The 25,165-nt window shown below is 40.3% G+C and overlaps 2 protein-coding genes across 6 annotated transcripts; both read right to left on the bottom strand.

Moving 5' to 3' along the window:
- Window positions 1–59: 59 nt before the first annotated feature.
- Window positions 60–11,432, bottom strand: mtf1 (metal-regulatory transcription factor 1). 3 transcript variants are annotated; one of them, XM_053880669.1, is made up of 11 exons: window positions 10,661–11,265; window positions 9,908–10,423; window positions 6,647–6,885; window positions 6,436–6,567; window positions 6,264–6,337; window positions 6,019–6,152; window positions 5,714–5,791; window positions 5,528–5,630; window positions 4,665–5,209; window positions 4,439–4,508; window positions 60–3,384 (listed from the first exon to the last, which is right to left on the bottom strand). In XM_053880669.1, the coding sequence occupies exons 1-11, from the start codon at window positions 10,682–10,684 to the stop codon at window positions 2,942–2,944; spliced, it is 2,358 nt and encodes a 785-aa protein (XP_053736644.1). In that variant the 5' UTR covers window positions 10,685–11,265; the 3' UTR covers window positions 60–2,941. The 3 variants fall into 3 exon arrangements, with proteins under 3 accessions (XP_053736644.1, XP_053736643.1, XP_053736645.1); XM_053880668.1 differs by having other exon boundaries at window positions 61–3,384; window positions 4,665–5,212; window positions 10,661–11,264; XM_053880670.1 differs by lacking the exon at window positions 10,661–11,265 and adding an exon at window positions 11,305–11,432 and having other exon boundaries at window positions 62–3,384; window positions 4,665–5,212.
- An 85-nt stretch (window positions 11,433–11,517) lies between these two features.
- Window positions 11,518–24,928, bottom strand: inpp5b (inositol polyphosphate-5-phosphatase B). 3 transcript variants are annotated; one of them, XM_053880665.1, is made up of 23 exons: window positions 24,676–24,928; window positions 23,619–23,698; window positions 23,392–23,489; window positions 23,292–23,321; window positions 23,103–23,213; window positions 22,212–22,355; window positions 19,223–19,292; window positions 17,347–17,517; window positions 15,948–16,049; window positions 15,759–15,873; window positions 15,055–15,171; window positions 14,742–14,929; window positions 14,519–14,630; window positions 14,315–14,424; window positions 13,922–14,057; window positions 13,730–13,840; window positions 13,461–13,626; window positions 13,084–13,319; window positions 12,899–13,003; window positions 12,690–12,774; window positions 12,411–12,538; window positions 12,210–12,321; window positions 11,518–11,912 (listed from the first exon to the last, which is right to left on the bottom strand). In XM_053880665.1, the coding sequence occupies exons 1-23, from the start codon at window positions 24,730–24,732 to the stop codon at window positions 11,797–11,799; spliced, it is 2,700 nt and encodes an 899-aa protein (XP_053736640.1). In that variant the 5' UTR covers window positions 24,733–24,928; the 3' UTR covers window positions 11,518–11,796. The 3 variants fall into 3 exon arrangements, with proteins under 3 accessions (XP_053736640.1, XP_053736641.1, XP_053736642.1); XM_053880666.1 differs by lacking the exons at window positions 23,103–23,213; window positions 23,292–23,321; window positions 23,392–23,489; window positions 23,619–23,698; window positions 24,676–24,928 and adding an exon at window positions 22,426–23,083; XM_053880667.1 differs by lacking the exons at window positions 22,212–22,355; window positions 23,103–23,213; window positions 23,292–23,321; ... (1 more) ...; window positions 23,619–23,698; window positions 24,676–24,928 and adding an exon at window positions 21,159–21,719.
- Between the last annotated feature and the right edge of the window lie 237 nt (window positions 24,929–25,165).

Raw genomic sequence — 25,165 nt, 5'->3', positions numbered from 1 at the left:
TCTTCCACTCTTGTTTTACAGAAGAAATCTCTACAGGATGTGACCTCTCCAAAGAAATAATTTTAATCCTTTAATAAAATGCATTTTTCCACTCTTGATTGAGCACCAGAAACGTTTCAGTGACAAGTATAAGTTTTTATTAGTATTATATTGCTCTTCGGAAAGTATTTCTTATATTACTTGATACGAAAAAAAAAACAGGCAAACTTACACATTCTTAAAAAAAAAAACCCACAAAATTCCTCGCTCTTTGGGTGACTTGACATCTTTTTGGAAGCATGGTCTGCTTCCAAATTAACGTCTCCTTCATTGAACCAGATCCCGAAGGAAAAAAACAAAAAAAAATCACGACACATCTCGGCAGCTTGCACGTCATCAAAAGCCGAATCAAAAATCAACCACAAGCGGTGAGATTACGTACAACGGAGTGAGCCCAGAACAAACACGTCGAGGGGGAAAAGTGAGGAAGAAGGAGAGAAGAAAAAAAAAAAAAAGCTGCGTACACTTGACCAAAGTAATTCTTAAAACAGAATCAATAACAAACGCGTTCATTGAAATAAATCCAGTTGGTTTAAAACCAGTTACCTCAGAGGCAAAGACGGCAGGTACAAAAAGAACAAACACTTTACACCACTTCAAATGTGAAATAGAGCTGAGGTGAATATTAAAAAGCATGCACGTCACGGATGCATTGGAAAGGCTACCATTGCCACTAAACCTCTGCATATAAAGCAAACATTTTCATTTCTTTTGGACCCTTCTGAATGCCAGTTGCATAGTTCACAAGTGGTTGACAGTATGAAGTTGCCTGTTTCACTGATGCTAACTTCAAGATGTAGAACTGGAATGTTCAATGACAGCTTTGTTAGTCAACCATAACTGCACTCTCGGCCAGGCTGGGTGAAGAGGTGACCGGCAACTTTATATTTCATGAACGTTCTACCAGCAGTTATTTTGGGTTTCAGCTGTACTTGGGGAAAAAAAAAATAAGAAAAAGAAAAATAATGCCGTCAATATGGTGCTTGAAAAACTGATGTCCCACATTTTTATAACTCTTTTCTACTATTAGTTGTCCACAAGCCTAAGTTCACAGGTTGAATAACTGTGACAATGTCCATTTGTTGTCATAAAACTATAAAGCCATCATACATTTGAACAATAATCGTCACCCAGCCTGTCCACAAGTGTCAAAATCTTACCCCTCACAATTAAATAAATCTTCAGCGTTGCTGCATTTTTAACAAACAATCTGCATCAATGAAAATGAAAAGTTGAACTGTAAGGCCAAGTAACTCACATACATGTCCCTCTTCTGTCATTGCATTGTGTCCCATGTGAAGGAATACTGTGAAACTATTGATTAAATATATTTATATATTTATAGATATTATATTCTGGGGTCAGTAAAGAAATCTAGCTGCTGGTCAAAACACAACGATAAACTGCATAAACGCAACAACAGGGAGTACACATAAGCTCCAAACTCTGCAAAAAATTCTATACAAAAATACAAATTCTAGAATACTCTACACTGAAATGTACTGTATTTACACGGTCGCCAGGACACCGTCTGGGTAAATGCTACTTTACAGCAGTTGTGTACAAAACAAATCTGTAGTGGTGCTGCACCTCAGCTGAAGAGTTCTTGCGTGTGCAATAAAGAGGGAAGAGTGCAGCAAAAACGAAGGGCTACTGCGAGTGAGAGGTGAGGGAGGGGTGGGGGGGGAGCCATACCAGTAACAAAATTCAAACATCTGGGATCAGTCGTGACTTGATGCGTCCCTGAGAGGGTCACAACCCTAAAACACATGGGATGATGACGGCAGTTCCCATTTCACATTACCAGGCCCGGTCACCGCTTTCTCAATTTCAACTGTCAATTCACTTTTATTCTGGTAATGTGAACGAAACAGCACACATTTCTGCAGAATCTTCTCCCAGCCGAACTTCTTTTTTTTTTTTTTTTTTTTTTAAACAAGACCCAGTTGAAAAGCAAAAGATTCAGTAACAAGTAAATAAAAATCAGAATAAATTAATAAACTATTCTCTTCTCTCATTAAAACACCATAACCAGAAATGAATCATATATATAAATAAAGAATGTACATTTTTAAATTAGTTTTAAGTTACAGGATTATTTGATTTGCTTGGATCTTTCAGGCAGATGAGATCAGGAAACTTAAACGTCTAACAGCCGCGTCAAGAGGAAACCTTGCTTAAATTTCAGCGGCAGCTACAGTGCATTCTGGTCGCCAGCGTTCTTTCAGCTTCTGCAATACAGTACAACGATACCATGATTCCAATTGAACCTCTTGCAGGTGCCATTTTAACTCAACCGATATAAGGCCAAACGAAAAGTGGGATAAATCCTACTTTTCTGTTGAAGTTCTCAGAGGAGAGCAGACTATAAAAGCAATAGTATGTGAGGGGTATTTCTTTTTTTTAGGCCTAAAACACCACACAATTTCACAAATAAAAATGAATTATCCAGTTATTATTTGGTTGCTTGTCTATTCAGTTATTTTTTTTTCAGAAAGACTTCAAATTTGCAGTAAATATGTAAAATATATATATATATATGTTTTTTATTTGAACACATCCTGTTGTAACCAAATATTTCAAGTGTGACACCTTAAAAAACAATAACTTTCTTGACACTTAAATCACTGGCTTCTTTCTGTCGTGCACTACAAGTTCTCAACTTTCTGAGCTAAGAATGTGTTCTGTTCCCCTTCACTTTTAATGTGGTAGTTAGCATTAAGCTTGTTCATGCTTCCATAGAACCACTGAGACTAACCAGCAAACAAATTCATATCAAGTGTTTCCACCAGAAACTGAACATAACTTCAAATGCGAGGATGAGGAGTTACTGACTGGAGGTGTGGGTGGGCTTGCGGCAACAGACGATCACATGACTCCACGCGCAGCTCAGAAGGCAGCTCTAGGGATTGCCATCGGTGGACATGCTGAAGTCCTCGGGGACGAGGACCAGGGCTGTTTCGGGGCTCTGCAGGGAGAAGAAGTCGGACACGTCCATGTTGGCGAGGGAGGCAGGGTTGTTGGAGGTGTTGCTCTCTATTCTTGAGAAAGTCTCAACCGAGGAGGCAGGCGGGGCCTCCAGCCTCGCTTCACCGGCTTCAGAGGAAGACTCCGGGAGGCAGCATGAGGAAGATGAGGTGTTGGGAGGATATTGAGGCTCTGTGGGTTGTGGTGGAGGTGGAGGAGCTTCTGGTGGAGGGGGCTGATGCGTGGAGCTAACAGAGGAGGCACTCTTAGAACTCTTGTCTTTCCCTGAGTCCCTGCAGGCACACTGGCACTGGCAGGACTCCTCCTGTTTGATGATGATGACTGGCAGGCTGAGCCCGATCTGCTGCACAGAGTTGCCTGGAACACAAATTCAGCAGGTTGTCGACTACCGTAAATTCTGGACTATCGAGCGAATCGGAACATTAGCTGCAGGTTAGTGGTGCAACCGGCTTTTAAATGCATGAGGATCACTTCTAAACTAGTTTTGAAAACAGGGTTCTGCATCGAGACTGACTCATGAAACAAACCCAGCAATTTTCTGAACGTGAATCATGAACTCCTCACGTCTTTTATTTACATTAAAGTGCTCATGATATGGTGTTTCGCCCGTATGTCCAAAGTTCCGACACCACCGCCGGTCTCAGCTGCCACGTCTCGTCTCCAGTCCTCCAGGAGATCGGCTCTGTGGACGGAGCTGAGGACACGCGGGCAAAAACAGCGCATCTTGAGCGCTTTAAGGTAAATGAAACGCCTGTGATTTCATCAGTTTGGTGTGACAAGGCTCAGTATTTCGGCAGCACAACGCTCTGTAAATATCCCTATACCTGCCGCGTGGTTGTGTAAGCCGCAGGGTTCAGACCACAAGAAAAAATAAATTACAGCAAGTACATTAATATTTTAAACAAGACTGTATTTTAAGGTATTTATTTTCCCTCAAAACAAATGCATAAAAGATATTGAAAAAATACTTTATACCACTTAAATGACCTTACAATATATATATATATATATATATATATATACTCATATTAGGAAAAAACATGTTAACCACAGTGTCATGGGGTAATTACAATTTTCCCCATTTTTCCCATATTTTATTTATTCAAAATTTACGTTAAATTTAACACTGCTCTGTCTTTCGGTATGATGGCCCCTCACCACAGTTATTTTTTATAAAGTGGCTCCTTCAGAAATGTTTCTGCCCAGCTCTCCTACAGAGAGGTTAGGCTGCATTAAACATGAAATAAAGAGATGATGTGCTGCCTCAAGTCGTCTTTGTGTCTTAATGTTTTCATGATTTAGCATATTTAATGTGTACATTAAAAACCCTTCATCAAAGAGGACATCCAGGAATGATAATTTTCTGGTTACTGGCCATATCAGTCAGACGATAATTCAAACCGTTTCTCACCAGGATTTGCTCCCATTGGAATGGCTGTAGTGAAGTAAACCTTTTCCACTTTTGGAGCTCCTTGATGAGGCTGTCAAAATGAAAGGAGAAATAACTTCAAACTACTTTGTCATCCATGGTTTATAACAGGCTGTGGTCATAAAATTCATGATGTGTAATAATAAAAATAAATAAACCAGACTTAAACCAGAATTAAAAAAAAAAAACACACAAAAACAAAACCTACCGCTTGATCTTGACTTTGCTGGCTGTTAGCAGCGCTGCTGAGGATCCACTGAAGATTCTGGTCCGACATGACAAGGCTGGGCTGCAGCAGACTCTGGGGTGGGGCTATAGTGATCGTGGCTGGAGCCGGCGTCAGCCCGGTCCCGGAAATGGCAACAGTGTTGTTGACCAAAGGCACAGCTTGTGCAGCATTTGCCATAGCATCCGTGGTTACAGCCACAGCAGCAGTGGTGGTGGTGATTCCTGTCGGCGCAGGGGTCAGTGCGGGTGCAGCTGAAGGAGGAGGAGCGGAGATGGGTGGTGGCAGAGGAGTGGGCTGTGGAGCACCTTCCGGCTGAATAAAAGTGGATGGCATTGACATGAAATGTTGAGGTTGGTTGGTGGTTTGGACAGGGGCTGGAGCAGGCAGGTCCGAGATCTGCTGGGGTGCTGTCGGAGGCACGAAAGCTGGAGGTTGTTCAGAAGTGCTTGCAACAGTAACTGGAGCTGGGCCGGAGGCGTGAGAGGAGCAGCCGTTCCGGGGGTGAGATGGCGCGTCAATCACTGCTGCTGAAGAAGTGGAAGGATTTAAGTGTGAAAAATCTGTGTTTCGGTGGAAAAATGTTTTGAGGCTTGATCAAGGTATTTTTTAAAGCTCTATTTTTAACAAAAACGTGGTTGTCACTGAAAACGCACGACAACGCAGGACACAAGTTCCTTAGTGAATCACTGTGTTATGAACATCCATCAAAAAGTTACAAACAAATCATCGAGAAAATCATTTACATTTTATAAGCCAGATTTGGTGTCGGTACATAAATCAACATCTATTTCATTTGACTAAAAATAATCAATTCATTTATTGTGGTGAAAACTTTCTACTACCTTGGTGATTAGCCTCGTCCTGGCTGATGCTGTTGTCTGGACTCTGGAACATGAGCTCAAAGAACCTCACAGGTGTCACGTTGTTGAGGTCCAAATTCTGTGCCTGAGTTAGTCATTAAAAAAAATGAACTTCATTATATATATATATATATATAAAAAAAATCACTCAGAATAGGTTTGACTCACATTATTAACGTTCTCCCGAAGTTCAGAGTCAGTGGAGATGAGGCTGAGATCACTGAGGCACAGGGAATGGTTAGCATCCTGCAGCAAGAAAAAAAAAATTAACAACAAACTTAAAAAATAGACAGGTTCAGGTATATGGCTTTATGATATAAACAGAAGCAGATGTAATGCAAGAATGACAGCTCTGGCTCTCAAAGTCAAATTCTTGTTGACACTGCAAAGAACACGCTCAGAGGCTTTGAGAGAGGAACGTTCTCCCAGGAGAAGCGGGGAAAGTGTTGAGAGACCGCGGGACTGTGACTCACTTCAGACAGCGGGTGGCTGAGAGTGACGCTGAAGGGCTGCCCCTTGTCGTGGCCTCGGATGTGACTCTTCAGGCTGTACTGGCTGCTGAACGTCTTCTCGCAGCCATCACTTGGACAGTTGAAAGGCTTCTCGCCTAGATGTTAAAAAAAAAAAAAGCAGTCAGAACACAGAATTCTGTTCGGAAAATGTCTACATTGTCCGATTGTCAATGACAAAAGTTACAGACGGTTGGCTTTTCAAATACCTGTGTGGGTCCGTACGTGGGTTTTCAAGTGATGACTTGCAGCAAACGCTTTACCACACCCATCATGGTCGCACCTTATGCGATGACATAAAAAGCAGGTAAAAATAAAGGAAAACACAACAAGATGAATGCTACTGTTATCGATCATGACAGAAAAACAAAAGCTTCTCACCGGAATGGTTTCTCTCCAGTGTGAGTGCGAATGTGCTTCCTCAGATCGCTGAGTGTGGTGAAGTACTTGGTACAACCCTCAGACTCACAGTTGAATGTTTTGCCCGTGTGAATTCTCTGGTGTGCTTTTAGTCTGGACAAACAATCCAAAGCATTTGATGAAACAGTGATGGACTCTGGAGGAAAGAGATGCCGGATGAAATGCTGCTCACCTGTACAGTGTATTGAAGGCCTTCTCGCAGCCCTGCACGTCACACTCGAAGGGCTTTTCCTTGGTGTGGACGCGGACGTGGATTTTGAGGCTGTAGGAGGTAAGAAAAGCCTTTCCACAGCCTTGCTGATTACAAACAAAGGTGTATTCTCCTCTGTGGGTCTTCTGGTGCGTTCGCAGGTTTCCTGCAGTGCTGTACGTCCTCGTGCATCCTTCAAACATGCACTGGTAGCGCTTCACCTGTTTCACAGACATCAAGCACAGACAAGACGGCGAGGAAAGTGAGAGTCTGTTCGAGGATCAAACATAATTCTGAAATCGAATAAACCCCTTTTGCTTTCACTATTTCAGCCAAGCAAATGATTCAGCAGCCAACACTCTGCTTTAGCATAACCTTTCGGAGACGACTTGAACTCAGTGACTCAGCCCCCCATCAGCACAAAGACTAACAACATTTAGAGCAGCAGGGACCACAAAAACCATGTGCAACACACATCTCTTTATGCAGTGGTGGACAAATCTCCATCAAAGAGCAGCAGTCTGTCTAAACAAGAGCCCCGGAGTGATGTGCATAAAAGCAGGTCATTTATCTCTGGAGGAGTCCATTCTATCCGAGCAAATGGGCAAGATGAAGCTTGCCCTAGGTTGAATCCCCACTTACGACTGCTTTTACTTTATTAGAGAGTTCCCTTAAGCAGGGAGATTTATTTATAAAAACCCTGCATAAATCTCAGCATTATTGGAAAGCATATTTGACCAGAAATATCTTTAGATTCATGGATTATCTGCCTGCCTGAATGATTCAATAAAATGTCCTAGCAAACCTATTTAGAATAAGGATAAGTTCGAAATGCATGTGCTGCAATGAGACATCGATTTGGACGACGACGTAGAGCAACATTACCAAGGCGACATGAACAAGCTACGCAAATGGCAAACCATTGTCTGTCAATTTTAACGTATTTGCTGCTTACTTCATCACTTAGCTCAAATTAAAATGAAGGTAAAAGACAAGTGAGCTAAAAATAAAAACATAAACGTCCCTCTGCTGGAGACAATGTTGCAGTTCTAAATCCTCAGTTACTTTTGTTTTCAGTTACTGACCGACCTATTTTGCAACTTTCCTCTTTGCCTTCGATGTTTTCACTCGCACTTCTCCCCATAAATCTTTTACAAAAGATGTTTTGGCATTTTCTTCTCACAATTCCTCACTGACTCGCGTTGAAAAAACATTTACAAAGTTTTAAACTTACTCTTGTATAAAAACACAGAGCGATAAAATAACACAGCATGACTCAGGGAATGCTAACCTAACAAACATCACTCAACATTAACAAACAACCTACACACGCGGACAACGTTTACAACGGTATGATCAGGCTTTACAGCTAGATACTGAATACCTCCAAGTCTCATTGCTACCCACAAGACCTTTTGTGGACTATAGCTCAATGAAAAGGGGATATAACCATCAGTTTATGATGACTCACATACCATGAAGAATGTTTGAACACTTCTCTCTTGTTCCTTTCACTCTATATGCAACAAAAACCTTTGGGCAATGCTCTCACAAAATACATCATTTAAAATTCTAAATCCATGGCTACCATTCTGCACCCTTACAGGAGTCATAAAATAAATCTGTCTAGACATTTATTCAGGTCTACATTTCAAAAAACAAAGGCCATGAATGTAAACATGGTCTGTTGTAGTAAGGTGGCAAACAAGTTCAACATGTTTGAAAGCCGAGACCTTTTTAAACAACCAAGGTTTCCCAAAGCTGATAGTTACAGCTGCTAGCGGCACCTCACTATGTCCTCATTCAAAAGAAATGGCCAAACCACAACAACAGATACATAACATAAGCACAATACCTTTCTGTCTATTTCCCCATCAGCAAATCATCATCAATAACAATACAGAAACATGCTCTTGATAGTATCACAGACGACACTTTGTCAAATCCTTCTCAGCAGAGAAGCCAAACACACAAAACACAAGTGACTTTGAAGCAAACTTTTATTTCCAAACCAGAATTCAAGAAGAAATTGAATTTAATAGTATACAAGAATCTTGAGCCATCTTTATTTATCCTCATAGAAACTGCTCACATAGTTTCATTTTCAGCGAATTCTGAGCTAGCTAACACACAGCCACAAACATCACGCCACACTACGACACAGATCATATGCAGATACTACCGACTTCTTCCTGTGGACGGGTCTCAGGCCCACTCTCTCTTTCTCACTCACCATCACACTCAACCACAATTAAATTCCAAAATGAAACCCACAGAACAGTCTGTGATGTTAGCAACACAGTGCATTGAGTGCTTTAATACAAATAAAACATCCGGTTCATTGGTTTGATGAGATGAGTCTAATAATATTGTCTGCATGATGCACGTTTGGAACATTGCATTGTGTATCATGAATTCATCTTGAAGCTGGACGTTGTTTTCGTAACCAGCAAGTTAATGCCCACATTCAGCTCTATATTTAACATGCATCACGTGAGCACAATATGGGCCTTCATTTCTGAACTTCATCCATAGCTAACATCTTAAAAAGGCTGCATGTATCTAATCTAATCCCCACAATAACATGCAGGCATTGATAGAATGCAATATTTTGAAAGACAACAACTTATAGTTCAGATGACTGAATACTGAGCACATGGAAATGTACTCTTTATAAAGTAGTTACACGTTATATGTGTTGCCACAGACCATTTTTGTCATTTTTTTGTCAAATCAAGAGTCACAAGTTAATGTTTGGGGCATATTTTTCATGGGCTCATCACAAAAATGTGCAAGATGAACTCCCATAATGCAACCTGAATTGGAAAACCAAACACTGCAAACCTCAGTTAACATTCAATTCACCACATCTCATTGTAGTCACACACTGCTGAAGCAAATGGACAGATATGACTCACTCACCAACTTACATTTCAAGCTTGTGTGTTCTCAAAACAGTCTATATTGTTTTACTGTTTTACTGTGCGGTGACTCTGCATTTGACGTTACACAATAAAGGTTAGGTAGAACAGAAGGAAGTTGGATTTTGAAACGAGAACAGCTTTGCACAATGAACACCAGCCAACACCATCAACAGTCTCATATTTTCATCAATCAAACAGCCACTTTGATCCATCTGGGTGACCTGTACAGCTCAACTAATACTGTACTCTGGCGAAAGCTGCACATCATCCTTGGCATGTTTCCACAATAAACAAGTCTTAAAATATGGACTCCTCTTACCTCCCTTTGTTTGGTCTCTGGACACTCAGAATGAAGGGTCAGTGTAGCCCCCTCTATGTTGCGTGGCATCGGCGTAGACCCTGGATTGATGGTGAACTGGATCTGGTCTGGAGAAATGGTGTGGTGCACGTAACCCTGAGACATTGCGTCAGGATCCGCCATGAAAGACCCATCCTCTTCATCTCCTTCCACCTCAGTTAAAAAGTTGACTCCATCATCATCACCTCCACAGTGACCTTCTTCTTCACCTTCCTCGTCCAAACGGATGGGGTCTCGCTCAATGAGCACTGTGGTGCGGTCGTACACACGACTGGTGGAAGATGACGGCTCATTGATGTTCTCATCTTTGTCATAGTGGAGTTTATCGTCATCTTCTTCTTCCTCCTCCCGCTCCAGCCGTTCCACCTCAACTTCAAAGTACATGGACGCCTCCGTATGAGGGCCATTCCCACTCATGGTCCCTGGTGCCACTCCTTCCCCAGTGAGCTGGACTGCACACTCACTGGTTGGTGGAAACTGAGTAGTAAAATAAAAATAATAAGAACAATTATAATAAGAATTGACTATTACCACATTCATAGAGCAATGTATATAGTAATGTAAGGGTCTCACATTTAAGGTATGAAGCCACAGGTTTGTATAATACATTTGAAACCATCCTCTAATATGGATTTTTAAAAAGTAGCGTGGGTCAACACAATAGTCCTCCACTTAAATCCTGATCACCTTACAATAAATACCAAAAGGAAGCACCTTGCGTGACTGAAGATAATGCATTACATCATCGCCCTCTGGAACTCTCCGGCTGACAGACACGCCGATACCCTGAACTTGGACAAAGTGAACCGAGTACTGACATAAAACCTTCTAGCTGACACTCAAGTCACGATTGTGACACTCGACATTCATCGCCAACGAAACGAATAGCTCGAATGTAAAAGCAAACGAGTCTTCATTGTGTCGGAGAAAAGCAAAATTGTCGATAATTTCGGAACTAATATCCAGTCAAAGTAAGTATGTCGTGAGCTGACATCTGCTAACATGTTGGAGCTAACATCTCATCGATTCGCTACTCGAAATCACACATTACTGCCCATTACGTTACGGTGTAATATCCCAAATACTCGAGCTCAAACTTGCAAATATATGCAATGGCAACGAAACAATATCCCCAACGTTGTCTTGACGATTCGATGGAAATATTCATATTAATTGCTACATTTAGATTTAGCTGGTTAGCGTTAGCCATATCAAGCAACTTATTTTGAATAGCTTTGCGATCAAAAATGTAGCATGTAGCTTAGCATTTTTATAGTAACCGATAAATTGACGAGAAATGTAATACGCGCAAAAATACAGCTGCACGAAATCAATAGCCAAATACATGACAATTTTACCGTTCTTATTCTTGTGCTTTTTGGATGTTCAGCACACTCCGTCTGTCCCCTCCCTTGCTGCCTAGAACACTATACGTCAGAGCAACCCCGGTGGATTATGGGAAATTATAATAACCATCGCCGTATACATTTCTTGATGTACATTTTGGAATATTTCAGTTACATTTAGACAAAACGGAAAGCAGTCGCAATAAATAGCACCACACCCATACGTTGTTTGCAGGATCTTTATATATATGTATATAAAAAACCACATGCTATTTAGATAACATCAAAATACAAATGACTTTTTAAATAAAATATACATATATTGAAATTTCTCAAGATGCTTCATGAAATATAAACTGTGCATTGACCAGTCACAAACATTGAAATATTTCAGATATAACAACGTACAATTTAAAAACTGCATTATTTTACTCTTAAAAAACAAAAACAAACAAAAAAAACAACTCCACCATGTAGTTCAGTTAGTGTTCTTGTGAAGGTGATCTATGGGGTGGTGGAGCTGGTGATCAAGAAGTGATGGAAGAACTCCCTCGCTTTCCTCTTCTCTGCAAGGTCTTGCTTTGTTGGTGATCTCAGCAGCAAGGAGGCGAAGATGGTGGCTGTGTGGAAGAAAATATTTCATACGTACTTAACTTGTCTATTTTGACAAAGAAGTTTTAATAGAATTTAATTAATTAGCAGCCAGCGCTCAATAATGGACTATTAATGATACATTGATATTTTGTTTCCGTTCTACTTTTGAGTAAAAAAACTATAATAACAAAAACATAAAATGATTCATAAAATCCAGTTTCTTCAGTCAAGATCATAGGTGACGGTGGACAAGGCGAGCCAACGAAGTGATAGAATTCTGTATCCAACAACAGTCTGCAACACCATATTCATCACCATCTTACCCAGGATGTTGATATCTAACTTGTTACTTGAAGAATTCTTCAACAGCTCACGAAGAAAGGCAGCTAGATAGTTGAAGACGTTTTGATGGCACTGAGGTAGCATGGAGACAACCTTAAAGGAGACGTGGAAACCATTACAAACAGGCTTGCTCGGATCACACCAGGCGTGTCAGAGTTAAACTATAATGGACTTTTAATTACCTTCTCACACAGGCTAGGACTTGAGCAGCAGTCCAGTGACTGCTGGTAAAAAGAGAACGGAATCACAGGCTCGGGGAGGGCGTCCAAGAAGAGGAGCAAGGCCTCTGCAACTGAATGGTTGCTGCCAGCTGGAGCAAAAGGTCAAGGACAATTCGGAACTGTGCGTGTCCATCAGGAATTTAAAGCTTTTAAATTTGCTATTTTTTGCCAGTTTAATGAATATAGAAGAAATCTTTAAAGAAATCTAGCTCGGTTTCTTTCATGAAATTCAAAGGATACGAAGAGAATCCGGCATGCCAGTGTCAAGGCAATCTCTAATCTCTGAAAATTCACTACGGAGTCCAGGTTGCTGAAATATGTCTTCCTGAAAAACAAAGGATGACTCCTATGAATTAAAAATGATGACGACCACCCAAATGTGGAATTATTATTTCAAACAAACAAAACTATGATACAATTTAGTACAATACTAAGTTATATTTCCGGACCTGTTTCACTGCATTTCTGAACAAATGGTCCACCATCATCCAGAGCTCTTTCGGAATGTCAAGAGGTTTTTCAGCACTTGACTTTTCACTCCCATCCGTTTCGAGCTGTTGCAGAGAAAGTCGAAGGAATTGTTGCAGTTTGATCAAAACTCAATGATCAACTGTGAGGAATTAGCAGGCCTCACCATGTTGTGTAGAGTCTTCTGTGGCATTTCTCGAATGGGCTCCCTGAGCTGACACAATGATCTGATGGATGTGCCGTAGCAGCTGGGCAGGTAGTTTCCTGTCACTGAGATGAAGTAGTCCTTTCCACGCTCCAGGTGAAGCACTAGAATGTCTTCGATCTGCTGCTTGCCTGAATTGAGTTCGGGCGCAGTTGTGCGGTTCACAAAAACCTCCAGCTCAATGACCACAGAAACACCTATAAAGACATCATGTACACCCAAAGCAGGGATGTTTAACCGAGATATATGCACTGAAAAATGAGTATAATATATTGTGGGATAGAATGAAAGTATTTTCTGAGAAATGGTGATAAGACAGAACCTCTCTTTTCACTCACCCTGAGCAATGAAGCCTTTTTGGGGATTGGCAGTGAGCCAAGCTTTGCAGTACGTGCTTTCATTTGGCTTCTGAATGAACTCAAACTGGCATGGGACCTGGCCGTCATTGAAGAGGCATAATCTCTGTGCTTGGTGCTCCATATACTTCACATCATTAAAGTGGAACTGAAGAGAAAAGAAAAACAAATTCATTATTATATAGTGTTGTTTTTTTTTCAATAAAACAGTACACATTTTAGTCAAAAAAAAATATATATATATATATCACCTCTCGTTTATCCAAAGTTACAGATGGAATACACTCGTTCTCCATTTTGTCAATATTACGAACGATATCTTCCAATGTCTTCTTGTAGGATTCAGCATTCACTCTTTTAATCTAAATGTTGACCACAGTAGGCAGAAACTAATGGTTACAGAGAGCCTGGTGAAATGTGAACACAGACTTTCATCTCCTCACTCCGATGTCCAGCAGGGAACTGACTGGCTTGTGGTCACTGGTCTTCAGTGCCATGTGACTCAGGTAGTGCTGCTGCGAGATATTCTTTCCTCTCCAAAGAATACGGTCGCACCACGCAGGCACCCGGCATTTCTCACTAAATGGAAAGACATGGACATTGAACTTCAACTAATTGAATTACACTATAATTTTGTGTCAATACCAAACACATCTTCTTCAACAGCTGTTTCCAAAACTTGTACAAGCTGTAACACTTTCCAATATTTTTAATGGGAAACACCAAACAAGGACAAATATTTACAGAAACATTTTGCTCAATCCTGGAATCGTGAGTTAGTTGTAATCTCCACCCAGACATATATTATTTTCACAACCTCAATCTCAAAAAATTACCTTGTATCCCACATGTCAGAGCCGGTGTCGTACTTGTAGGTAGGCTGGAAATCAATCTCACCCTCCACAAAGCCTACAAACACAGCCTCCTCATCGATCTGCCTCTTGAGCTGTGGAGAAGAAGAAGAAGAAGAAGAAGCAGCTGAGCCAAAGCTCAACAGCACAGCTTTGCATCTAAAAAAGAAACATGAGACTCGGTGCTACCTGGTCATAACTGTGCAGTGTTTCAAAATCCTTCTTGCTGATGAGCTCCTTCACATTGTCCACAGGCAGGTCACAAATTCTGTAGTTCAGGTCTCCAATCCATAATACTACACTGGTGAAGGAGGGAGAGTCATATTAGGCTTCAACACACGCGCCGGGCAGGTAATGTAGAAACAAAAAAATAAATGTTGAGACGTAGACAATATTTCAATGGGCTTCATACTCATGCTTCATAATGGTAATAGGGGGCTGGGTCGGATCTTGCTGGCGAAACAGCAGACGACTGCAGATGTCTTTGTAGTCTTGATTGCGTCTCTCGTACTCTTCAATGTGGGCAGCGAGATGAGAGTTGACTACACAGATCTCAGAATTATGGAAGCGGAAACGGATGGCCACAGCTCCTTTATTGCCCTGTCAGTCACGAGGCAAGATGGAGACCATATGAACTTGAAGTCTAACAACATAAATATTTTTTCTGATCACATTTGATCGTAGGTTATGTAATAAACCAAAATATATGCGACACAAGAACTCACCATCCTTCCCATGATGCCAGTTCCCACATGCTCAGCCTCCACTTCTGAGATGAACTCGGCATGCTCATTCTTCACATAGAATAGTAGCATGATGCCCACCAGCCGGACCAGTTTCACCTGAGATGAAACAAACATGAGTCAAATGAAAATAAAAAGTGCTGGAACATGGTAACCCAAAAAACAGGGTTCAGGTGCTAATCAGTGGCTGTATATCACAGTTACACAAGCTGAAAGGTAAACTGAGAAATGTCGATAGTTCAGGCCAACCCTTCTGTGATTGATTTTAAACCATAGATCACATTGCTCAACATTTAAGTCCACGAAACGAAGCTGGACGACCTATTTAGTCATTAAATAGTTCATTTCTAAGCAAGTGAAGATTGCCTAGTCATCTGAAATGAAAAATCTGTCCTCTAAAGATTATGCAAAACTATAATAATAATAGCTTTGTCATGATCACACGGAGGCTGCAGCTGGGTACTATGAGGAAGTGTTCAATTTAGCCGGGGCAGCACTTATGACAGCTTTTGTTCACACAGGTCCTTCTCATGGTCATAGAAATATCATATCATTTGCATGTACGGTGTTTACAATCTGCTAGAGGAGATAGAAATAACAATTAATTCATAGTCATACAAGTAATGTAATATAAACCTGAGCTGAAGCTGAATCACAAACAAATGACTGAAACCCAAAACACTCACCAGTGCATACTTGGCATCCGGATGCAATGCTTCAGTCACAGCCTTCAACCACTCCACCTCCTTAGGTGTGTCGTTAAAGAAGAAAGCCTCTTTGCTCAGATCAAGTTCCTGGAAACTGCAAAATGGGATAGAATCGAGTGAATGAACAGCAGATTTGAACACAGACATTGGTGTCCGGGTGAGACATACCCAACGCAATACAAGTCTGGAGGTTTGGATGTGTAGCTGAGCCAAGGACTGAGGCTTTCTTTTGGTGTCTGACCGTTCACATTGTAGGTGCCAAGGAAAAAGCTGTGGGAGAATTGGAGAGGAGAGGCAATTAGACAGTGAACTTGTTACATTATAAGCTGGTTGGACTAAAAGTATTTCATAAATTATTTTACCTTTAGCCTTCCACTGTCGCTTTGTAAATTGAGAAGTCAGTTTAAATAGAGGGCATTTGGACTGAGTGGTAATACTCTTGGAATTATGTTATAAATAGTACATAATAGTGAACTGTTTCATTTAAAATCTTTAAATGTTAGAGGATGAGAGTCGAGGGGGCGTTTTGGCTTCATGAAGTATCTGTTCCCACGCCAGCATCAGTCAAGCTGTTAAAAATTTGGGAAGGCTGAACTGCTTCCTCTTTGCACTTTGCTTGAGAAAAACAGTTCCTTTTATTAACACTTTCCTTCATTGACTAGACAGCAAATGCTACACCACCGAGTCCGCTGTTTTTATTGGTGTACTACCATCATTAACAACATTAACAACTACAATTAAGATGACAATATTAAGGGTTGTCACACACACACACACACACACACACACACACACACACACACACACACACACACACACACACACACACACACACACACACACACACACACACACACACACACACACACACACACACACACACACACACACACACACACACACACACACACACACACACACACATATATATATAACCCATTGTTTAGTATATCAGTTGATATTTTTAAGATACAACATTGAAGTGCCCAAGAATAATCAGCAGGTGGCAGTGTGGTCAAGGAAGTTTGAGAAGTTTTGTAACCACATCAAACCAGAAAGACGAATTTCAAGACCACACTACTATTTGAAAAGTCAACAGCCTGACTCCTTATCTGGGAAAACAGATAAAGTGCGGTTTGCTTAAAAAATGTATTTATTGAAAGAAATAATTAAATTTCAACACTGAATGGACAATGTTGATAAAAGAAGACAGTAACAGTCTCAAGGAAGACAGACACATTTATTCTCGGGTGATATTTAGCCCTGAGCTATTATGTTATCCAAGCATTTTGATAATCAAACAACAGTTACATTTTCTAGGACAGAACTATTTGCTTTTCATTGAATAACACAGAATTCTTTGCACACTGATGAACAGCACAGAGAACATGTTGAAACTGTGCATTTGTGGCCACGGTCTACTGTTTGGGTGATTGTGTAATAGACTCTTGGTACACAACCAACAAGAACTGTGAGTTCACAAGGAATTCAACTTTTTAGATCAATTTAAAATGGTGAGAAGCAGTCATCGCTGACATTAATGCACCAGCCAGTTCAATGATCGTACCTGAAGTCTTCTCTGTAGGTGTAAAGTTCTTCACTCTTGAGCAGCTCACACCTGATAAGGTTATCTCGCAGGCCGAACTGAGGCATGGTCAATATCTGAGCTTTGTTGGATGTTGAATAACTGGAGGAACGCACCAGGTCATCCCTGCCCTCCCGACTCAAGTTGCTCTGACTGCACACAAGAAGAGAAAATGTAACAGTTAGGTGAGTGAGTCACTGCAAGACTCCCAAAATACAAAGACATTTTATCACAGGAGCGTGAAATTACAGTCACTGCGCAGTGCAGTGTAGAAGGCACAAGACCACTGGGACATGAATTACTTCAGTAGCGGACAACCTGGAGTAAGTGTTCTCCAAAAAACTGCAATTAAAATATTGGACTCCTGTTGTAGAAGGGTTAACAATGAAAAAAAGCAAAATAAATGATGATTATGAAAAAAATATTCAGCACCAGAAATACATCAATACAAAAAAACCCACTTCATATAACAAAACAAATATTTCCCATATAGGTAAACTATCATGCTATAATAACCTGCAGTGGCAGAGTTCATAAAATCAGCAGTCGAACTGAACAAATTTACATTGAGGACTGCAGCTAAATACTCGATTTAACCCTTCATTTGACACTGGCAAATGACATGTCTATATCAATATTGATTCCACATAATCTGTTGTGAATGCTGCCATGGTAATAAGTTTTTGTGTTTGCATGATGATGCAATGTACAGTGTGTGTGTTACATTAGTCACACTTTCACTTTAAGCAAGTTCAAATTCTGGATGTATACTTTGGGTGTACTGCCATGTCTGGAGAACAAATAGCTCCCTCAAGACCTTCGGTAAAACGTGACAAAGTCATAGGTGCATGACTCTAATCCTCTTAATAATAATCACCGTTAAACTGTTTACAACCTTCTGTTGACTGCGATGAATATAAAGTCTCAAGCGTTTTCATTTTACTGGGCATAGTTATCACAACAATGTAGACGCTCAAAGCTGATTGGTTCTTTGCAATTCAAGCGGCACACAGATGAGTAATGCTGGATGTAAACACCGGTTTGCTTTGTGTTCCACACAAACCAGTTTCCATGCTGACTATAAACACATGCGTTCACGTCTTCTAAAAGGCAAATAGAAGCTGTCTCACTTTATTTGTGCATCAAACTAGTAACTGAAAGTGTTGGTTCTACACATTAGCTGTAACTAACAACAGTGGTTCAGCCGGGCTCTTTCATGTCAGACCACTGCTGCTGTACAAAGGATGTCAAAGAGAACAAACAGTGAGACATAACAGCAATTTGCGCTGGGTCAGTCAAGCAGCGTTGCTTATTTCAATAATCATTTTCGATTTTTGGAGGGGAATTCTTGATATATATTTTTTTATTTTTCATATAGAAAGCACTGTAGAGAGCACATGTGAGTTCCAACTGAAGCTTTATTTTGATCTTAAATGTCTGCCATACTGCACAAATGTGTACATATAAAACAGACTACATAAAAATGTCACCAATGACTGTCTTTTACTGAGAATCCTTTATGGTTGAATTTGCTTAAGAGCAAGAAGTAAAAGTCAAGCCACAAAGGGGAATCGGTTTGCAAAACAATCTTGATGCAAGACAAGAGGATTTTTTTCAGCAATGGAGTAAAAAATGGCATCACTGCTATTTTAGTTGCTTGGTGTGATATAATAATAAACTGGCAAATACTGGCAAATATTATTTTTGCTTGTAGACTGAGGGAAAAAAACCCAAATTAATGTCTAGAAAAACTATGATTCAGACTGTGCTCAAAATACGCCAATTATATATTCCAGGATTTAGTACTTGTAGTAAAGTCTCCTATATCCCTGAATAATGGTCAATGGCAGTATCTCACCTCTCTGGAGTGGAATATGCGCCAGATGTTTTCTCCTCATCTAAACTCGCTCTTTTGTCAGACGATCTCTCTGTTCGGAAAAAAAAAAGTTGATGAATAACAAAACAGCTAACAATGTTGAAGCTCACAGTGTTGAAGGACACAGAAACTACAGAAATAAATCAGTTGGAAATAGGGATAATCAAAAAAAAAAGATTGAAAGGTTATTTCAGTTAGAGGTGGAAAGAACATCCTTTGCTGTGTTCTGAATTCAGAAGAGCTGGACTTGTTAAGTGAAGCCAATAGGGCCTTTTCTCTCTGGCGGTTTGGCAGTGAATACAGAATACCCTTCTGAAAGTTAGAGCCAGCTGCTTTGGCCAGGATATTAACTCACAAATGTGCTCAAACTACTGGGACTTGCTCACCAAAGTTGAATATGACTTTTGAAATCAAACCAACTGTTGTAAATGGACACAACTGAATTAAAATGTCACTTTAGATTACATATATAAAAAATATTTGGTGACAGAAAATGTTTATATTTTGTGGCAAATCCAGGGAATGTGCTATTAATGAAGAAAAATAAAACTAATCACCAACATAAAATACAAATAGGACTGGAACAGACAACTATGACAAGACTTAGTTTGTCTGAGAAAACTTGAGTTTAAGTGAGAAAGAGCAACAACAAGAAGTGATAAAGTTTCCAATTAAACATTTAAGTGTAAATTAATGTATAAAGTTGGCTTTTTGATCTCTCAAGCACACTACGAACGATATGTTTCCCCCGGTAAAAGATGATGATTACATAAGAAAATTCTGAATCATGTGACTGATAATTTGTGTGTTCAGTTGGTATCTGTTAATTAAACGTTTTGCCACAGCAGTTTCAACATTGCCTTTTTGCTTCAGGCTGCCTTCCAAATCTCTCATATTCTTGGTACATGTGAAACACCAGCCGTGGCTCACTGTCAAGCGAATACTCAACGACGACTGAGATGGAGTTCCATTCCTGCACATACTTTAACACTCCAAAGCTGATCAGCATTCAACCATCAGCAGGTTGCATGAAGGCTGACTGGTTTAGTTTCAAACTAGTACTCCACAGTTTCCGTGGTTTCACTCACTATCATCTGTTAAGGCACTTCCTTATTACAGGCGCGGGCTTTATCAGTTCAACGTCTTTCACAAAGCCTTGGTTTAAAAAATGCAAAAGGCCATGGCAAGGAAAGAAGTCGATATTTTCAACTCCAGAAACATAGACAGCACATCAATACAGGAGTGACAGCTTGTCATTTTGAATATGTTTATATACAGCAAACTTACATGCAAAATGCTCACAGTAAATGTGTTTAATACTGGCATTGACGGTTACATGTGACAAAAACCAAGCTAATAAATGGCATCTTAACGGTTACAATAGTATTTATAGTACGTTAAAGGGCCGTACTTACAGCTTTTAAGCACGTTATCAAAGGTACAGAAAGTTGCAACCATATCATAAACACTTAGTTCGAAGTTGTAGTCACAGCTTGTGTTGCAACCATTCAAAAGTGACTTTATTAACGTACCGAGTTACCAGAGAATGCAACAAATCTGAAGTATCCTAGAAATAATAGCCATAATAAACAAGCAAAATAAGCATACTGAAGTACTAGTTTCGGCATTAGTACACCACGTAATACCGACTACCTCAACAGGTGTTTTACTGCATAGCGACCCTGACACCACTGAATGCCATTAATAATCGAACACTGCAGCACTCAGCTCTATAAATATTGTTCGCATATGCCAAATAAGAAATTATAATCTGGTTTATCTGCATGCACAAGAGTGTTCGAATTCACTTCCGGTCTAGCTTTAGCCATAAAGCTAACGAATCAGAGCAGGCTACAATGAAGCAGCGCGCTGCGTTCACACTTTAAAACGACAATATTGTGGGGAAACCTGATATTACCAGAGTCTGTCATCACCCTGGGCATCTCACGGGATGGCTCCCAAGCATTCTGGAGAATGTGGGCAATGTCCAGAGTCGAAGAACAGAGCTGCCCGTGCTAACCAGGCAGAGGGAGGAGTTTCCTTCCTGCGGCAGAGGGGCATGTTGGCGCTTCACAGATGCCAGATCAAATCTGTTAAAAATAGCCTTCCAGTCTAATTTTGGAGTCAACAGACAACTCATGAAAGTCTTTAAATGCTATATATATAAAGTTTTATCTATTTGTTTGTTTGTTTTTGCTTCCAGAAAACCTGAATTCATTGCATTTTCTTATGGTGCAACATTCCATGAGACCACCATCCTCCGCTGCTCTGGGTTCTTTCAATGGAACACCCATTGTTGGGGCATCCCAGGGGTCAAGGGTCATTATTGGCCTCATTACTAGTGTACTGTGTGACCCATTTTAATTCAGGCCTTTTTTTTCATTTGATGCTGTGCCACTGTAATGGAAATTACTCTATAACTTTCAATTAAATAATAGAAAAGAAGACTCATTTCAAAACTATTTTCGTCTCTAACAAAAACAAGTAAAAACTGACTAAAAAATGAGATATGATCACACTGGCAGCACAATGAGAAGAGATCTGAATGGAACCGCATCACCGGACACACAGTTATAGATGGAAAAAAAGGAATGCGTGGGAATTGTTTCATATTATTATGAATTCTTCAATGGATTGTCAGTTTGTGTTTACATTTTTACCCATGCAAAAAAGGGGATCATTCTGTTTCATGGCTCATTTTAAATTCTTCAGCAAGGGTAGTCCTTTTATTTACTGTTAAAAGAGTCAAATTTCTTTTTCAAGACATTGCCAATTTCTAGTTAAAATGAAGAGTCCTACCTAAGCAGAGTCACATGTGACTAAAAAGACTGGAATGGGTTACCACCAGCTGTTTCATTAAGAGGTGTGAGCGCAGTTAAATAGCCTTCTATTTTCAATGTTTGGCCTTGATTCAAACAAACCTGTTGTTGTGACAGCGGTGAAAGATAAACATACATAAAGAACGACAGACCTGTTTTACGATGCTGGTTGAGCTTAGTGAGAGTAGTCCCGAGGGGCGCGAGGGCCTGTTTGACAACTCCATGTCCTTTTGAGGCTTTCTGGTACTTGCCGATCCACTCGAACTTGGGTTCTTCAGTAGGAGACTTGCACACATCTAGTGGTCAAAGCACACAAGAGTAGATCAAGAGTCATCCAAGCGTCATAACCGAGTTAATTTGGCTTACCTTTATTATTTCTCAAAGTCTTCCTTGTCACAACAGGTGCAACCCCATTAAAATTTTCCATTACTCAATTTGTAGTATCAACAGCCTGCGTGGCTCATGCTAAAATACCAACAAAACACAGTCCATCTCAGACGTCCACGTTCATTTTAAGTAAAGTAGCGAGCCGGTGACTGAAGTGACACTCCTCCCAACTGTTTGCAGAAAGTCTTTTAACCCATTCACGATGATCATAGGAGGTAAAAATGTAACGCGCAGACGAGAGTCGAAGAGGAAGTCTCATATCCTTCTGACAATATATTCATGCCATCAGTCGTGCAAATGCTGACAGTCACAGACAAACCACAGAATGTGAGTCTCCACCCCCAACTGGCTCGTCTTCAGTGACTTTGACATGACGCTACCAAATGTTTGCATATGGAAATTTCTTCCCCAGAAGCAAAGAAGTCACAAAATATTATCCATTTGATAAGTTTAAATATTAAGCCGAAATAAAAGAAGGACATTTCTAAGTCTGGGTTTCGTTTTAGTCAAACTTGCTTGGCAGGATTCCATAACATGGGCGCTGAAAGGTGTTGAGTAAAGCAGCTAAGTGAAAGAAATAACTTGAAAACTCGCACTAGTTGTAAAGGGTTCAGCAGGTTTCCGATTCTGCATCTATTAAAACGAACATCACTCACCGCTCCAAGCCCTGTTCACCTCCGTGAGGAAAAGCCTTGAGTGGGAGCCGAATGGAAGCTTGAGGTCTATGCTTTCTTCTTGGTAGGTGATTCTCACCCGGGTGTCGGCACCTTGACATAATAATAACAATAACAACAGTTATTATCAGTTTTAATGACATAGTGAAGAGGTCAGTAGCAGAAACTTACCCACAACTGCAAGTTCTTCAGGAGAGGAAACTGAAATATACAACTGTGTTATTGTCAGCGCTTGAGAGATATTCAATAGTTTAATATTAAAGTCGCTCACCCTCCACAATGATGAACTCGAGAGAGATAGGAATGATGCCTTCAAGACAGACGTCCTCAGCAGTGATGGCCATCCTTCGATGAGTATAAATAAAGAGTCTATGGAGGGAATATAAAATGATATTATGCTTATAAAATCAATGTGATACGTGAAGAAAAGGATTTTCTTGGGGATAATCATTTTTTCACTTCAAGACAAATTGACAGGATGGATAATAGAATACTCACGCATATTCCTTCGATGACTCCACCAATCCCAGTAGCCTGCTTTCCGTGACATCATCAAAAACCATGTTGCTCTGGACAGCATGTTTACCGATTCATTGAGGAAATTGCCCATGAAAACACTGACTAGCAGCTACATTGCTCTGAACAATGAAAGTATCACTATACAGTAATTGCAGCTATTCAAATACATAAATAAATAAACATATTAAAAAACACAACACAAGCAGAAAAAGAATGTACACGTTAATGGAATACTTAATGAAAATGAAGGCTTTTTAACATTATCCCAGAAAAAAAGAAAAAAATAAAGAAAATAAAGAAAAAGAAATGGCAGTGAAAGTTGTGCAACACAACTTAGACTACACAGGTATGGCTGATCTCTGAGTTAACAATGTATAAAAGTTTCGTTTTGACCACAGGTTTTTACACACACGACCTTTGCTGACACCAGCTTCCCTATTGACCGTAGCCTGAACTAGGATTTGGAACCTGTTTCTCTGTGTGCGTTCTTTACTAGGTCAAGTGGCGAGACTCAGACCTTGCTTTCAAAAAGTACACAATCTTTGTGTACCTATAAAATACATTTGTAGGTAATATAATATCAACATTTGAAATTGTTACTGTGAGTATTTATCACATATCTCTCTTTAGAGAGACAGTATTATTAAATTTGTTCAATAAAAATGAAACGATCTTTTCATCTTATTACTGAATTGAAATAAGAAGTCATTATAAAAATACAGTAAAACTTCGTATTTTGATTATAACAAAATGGCTGTACGCAACGCTTACAAAATACAATGTCGACATCTGGTGGTGAGCGGCTGGTACTGCATATTTTTGAGGTCACACCCGAACGTTCAAGTTCAGAACTCGGAGTTCAGCAGACGAATTAGTTTTGTTAGGAAACACATCTGGATGGTTAAACACTTAAATACACCTCACACTGCTAGTCTGGAAGCAATCATATCGACCTCGCAGTTGGATAGGAGTTAAAAACATGTTTGTCAACCTTGACGTAGCGACATTCCACCATTCTAAAGTGTCAAAAGGATACTATGATGCAGGATTCTGTCTCCTCCAGAGAGTCTTGAATCGCGATGGACTGATCCATATCTCTGTCCGTCACTGGGGAAACTTGCTTCCGACGTTACCGTGCACACGCGCGTCGAGCTGTTTCCACCCGGCCAGAACTTTCACTTCAGAAACTACATCCAAGACCGTCCGAATTGAACACAACGTTCAAATTCCACATGGTTTCTTCCCGTACAGATGCCGTCTTCTCCGTGGGCTCCCACTGCCACGCACTGATTCAGACGCACACCGCCCCCGTGACGTCACCGCGTGGGTGACAGCTCATGTTTGTGTGGATTGTGGACAGTCGAGACTTGAAACGGCTCTCAAGTAAAACTATTCCGGAGTCGCAACGACATAAAACTGACAATGATAGTACACGACATCATTTAAATATATAACGCTGAATAAGGGACGAGTTACCGTACATTTACCTAGCAAAAAACAAAAAGAAAACAATATATTATCGAAGA

The sequence above is a fragment of the Synchiropus splendidus genome, chromosome 12 (genome assembly GCF_027744825.2).
Source record: "Synchiropus splendidus isolate RoL2022-P1 chromosome 12, RoL_Sspl_1.0, whole genome shotgun sequence".
In the NCBI taxonomy this organism is placed as follows: Eukaryota; Metazoa; Chordata; class Actinopteri; order Syngnathiformes; family Callionymidae; genus Synchiropus; species Synchiropus splendidus.
Note: the sequence above shows the minus strand (reverse complement) of the source record. Positions and strands in the feature narration are given on the sequence as shown.

Coding starts and splice junctions, on each gene's coding strand:
- inpp5b (XM_053880665.1), bottom strand. CDS start 24,732: ATGGATCAGTCCATCGCGATTCAAGACTCTCTGGAGGAGACAGAATCC. Junction 19,293..22,211: donor CAACCAGCATCGTAAAACAG/GTCTGTCGTTCT, acceptor TTTTCCGAACAG/AGAGATCGTCTGACAAAAGA. Junction 12,539..12,689: donor TGGCATGCCGGATTCTCTTC/GTATCCTTTGAA, acceptor CTTTTGCTCCAG/CTGGCAGCAACCATTCAGTT.
- mtf1 (XM_053880668.1), bottom strand. CDS start 10,684: ATGCATTATCTTCAGTCACGCAAG. Junction 10,424..10,660: donor ATTATCTTCAGTCACGCAAG/GTGCTTCCTTTT, acceptor TTTACTACTCAG/TTTCCACCAACCAGTGAGTG. Junction 5,792..6,018: donor TCAGCCACCCGCTGTCTGAA/GTGAGTCACAGT, acceptor TTCTTGCTGCAG/GATGCTAACCATTCCCTGTG.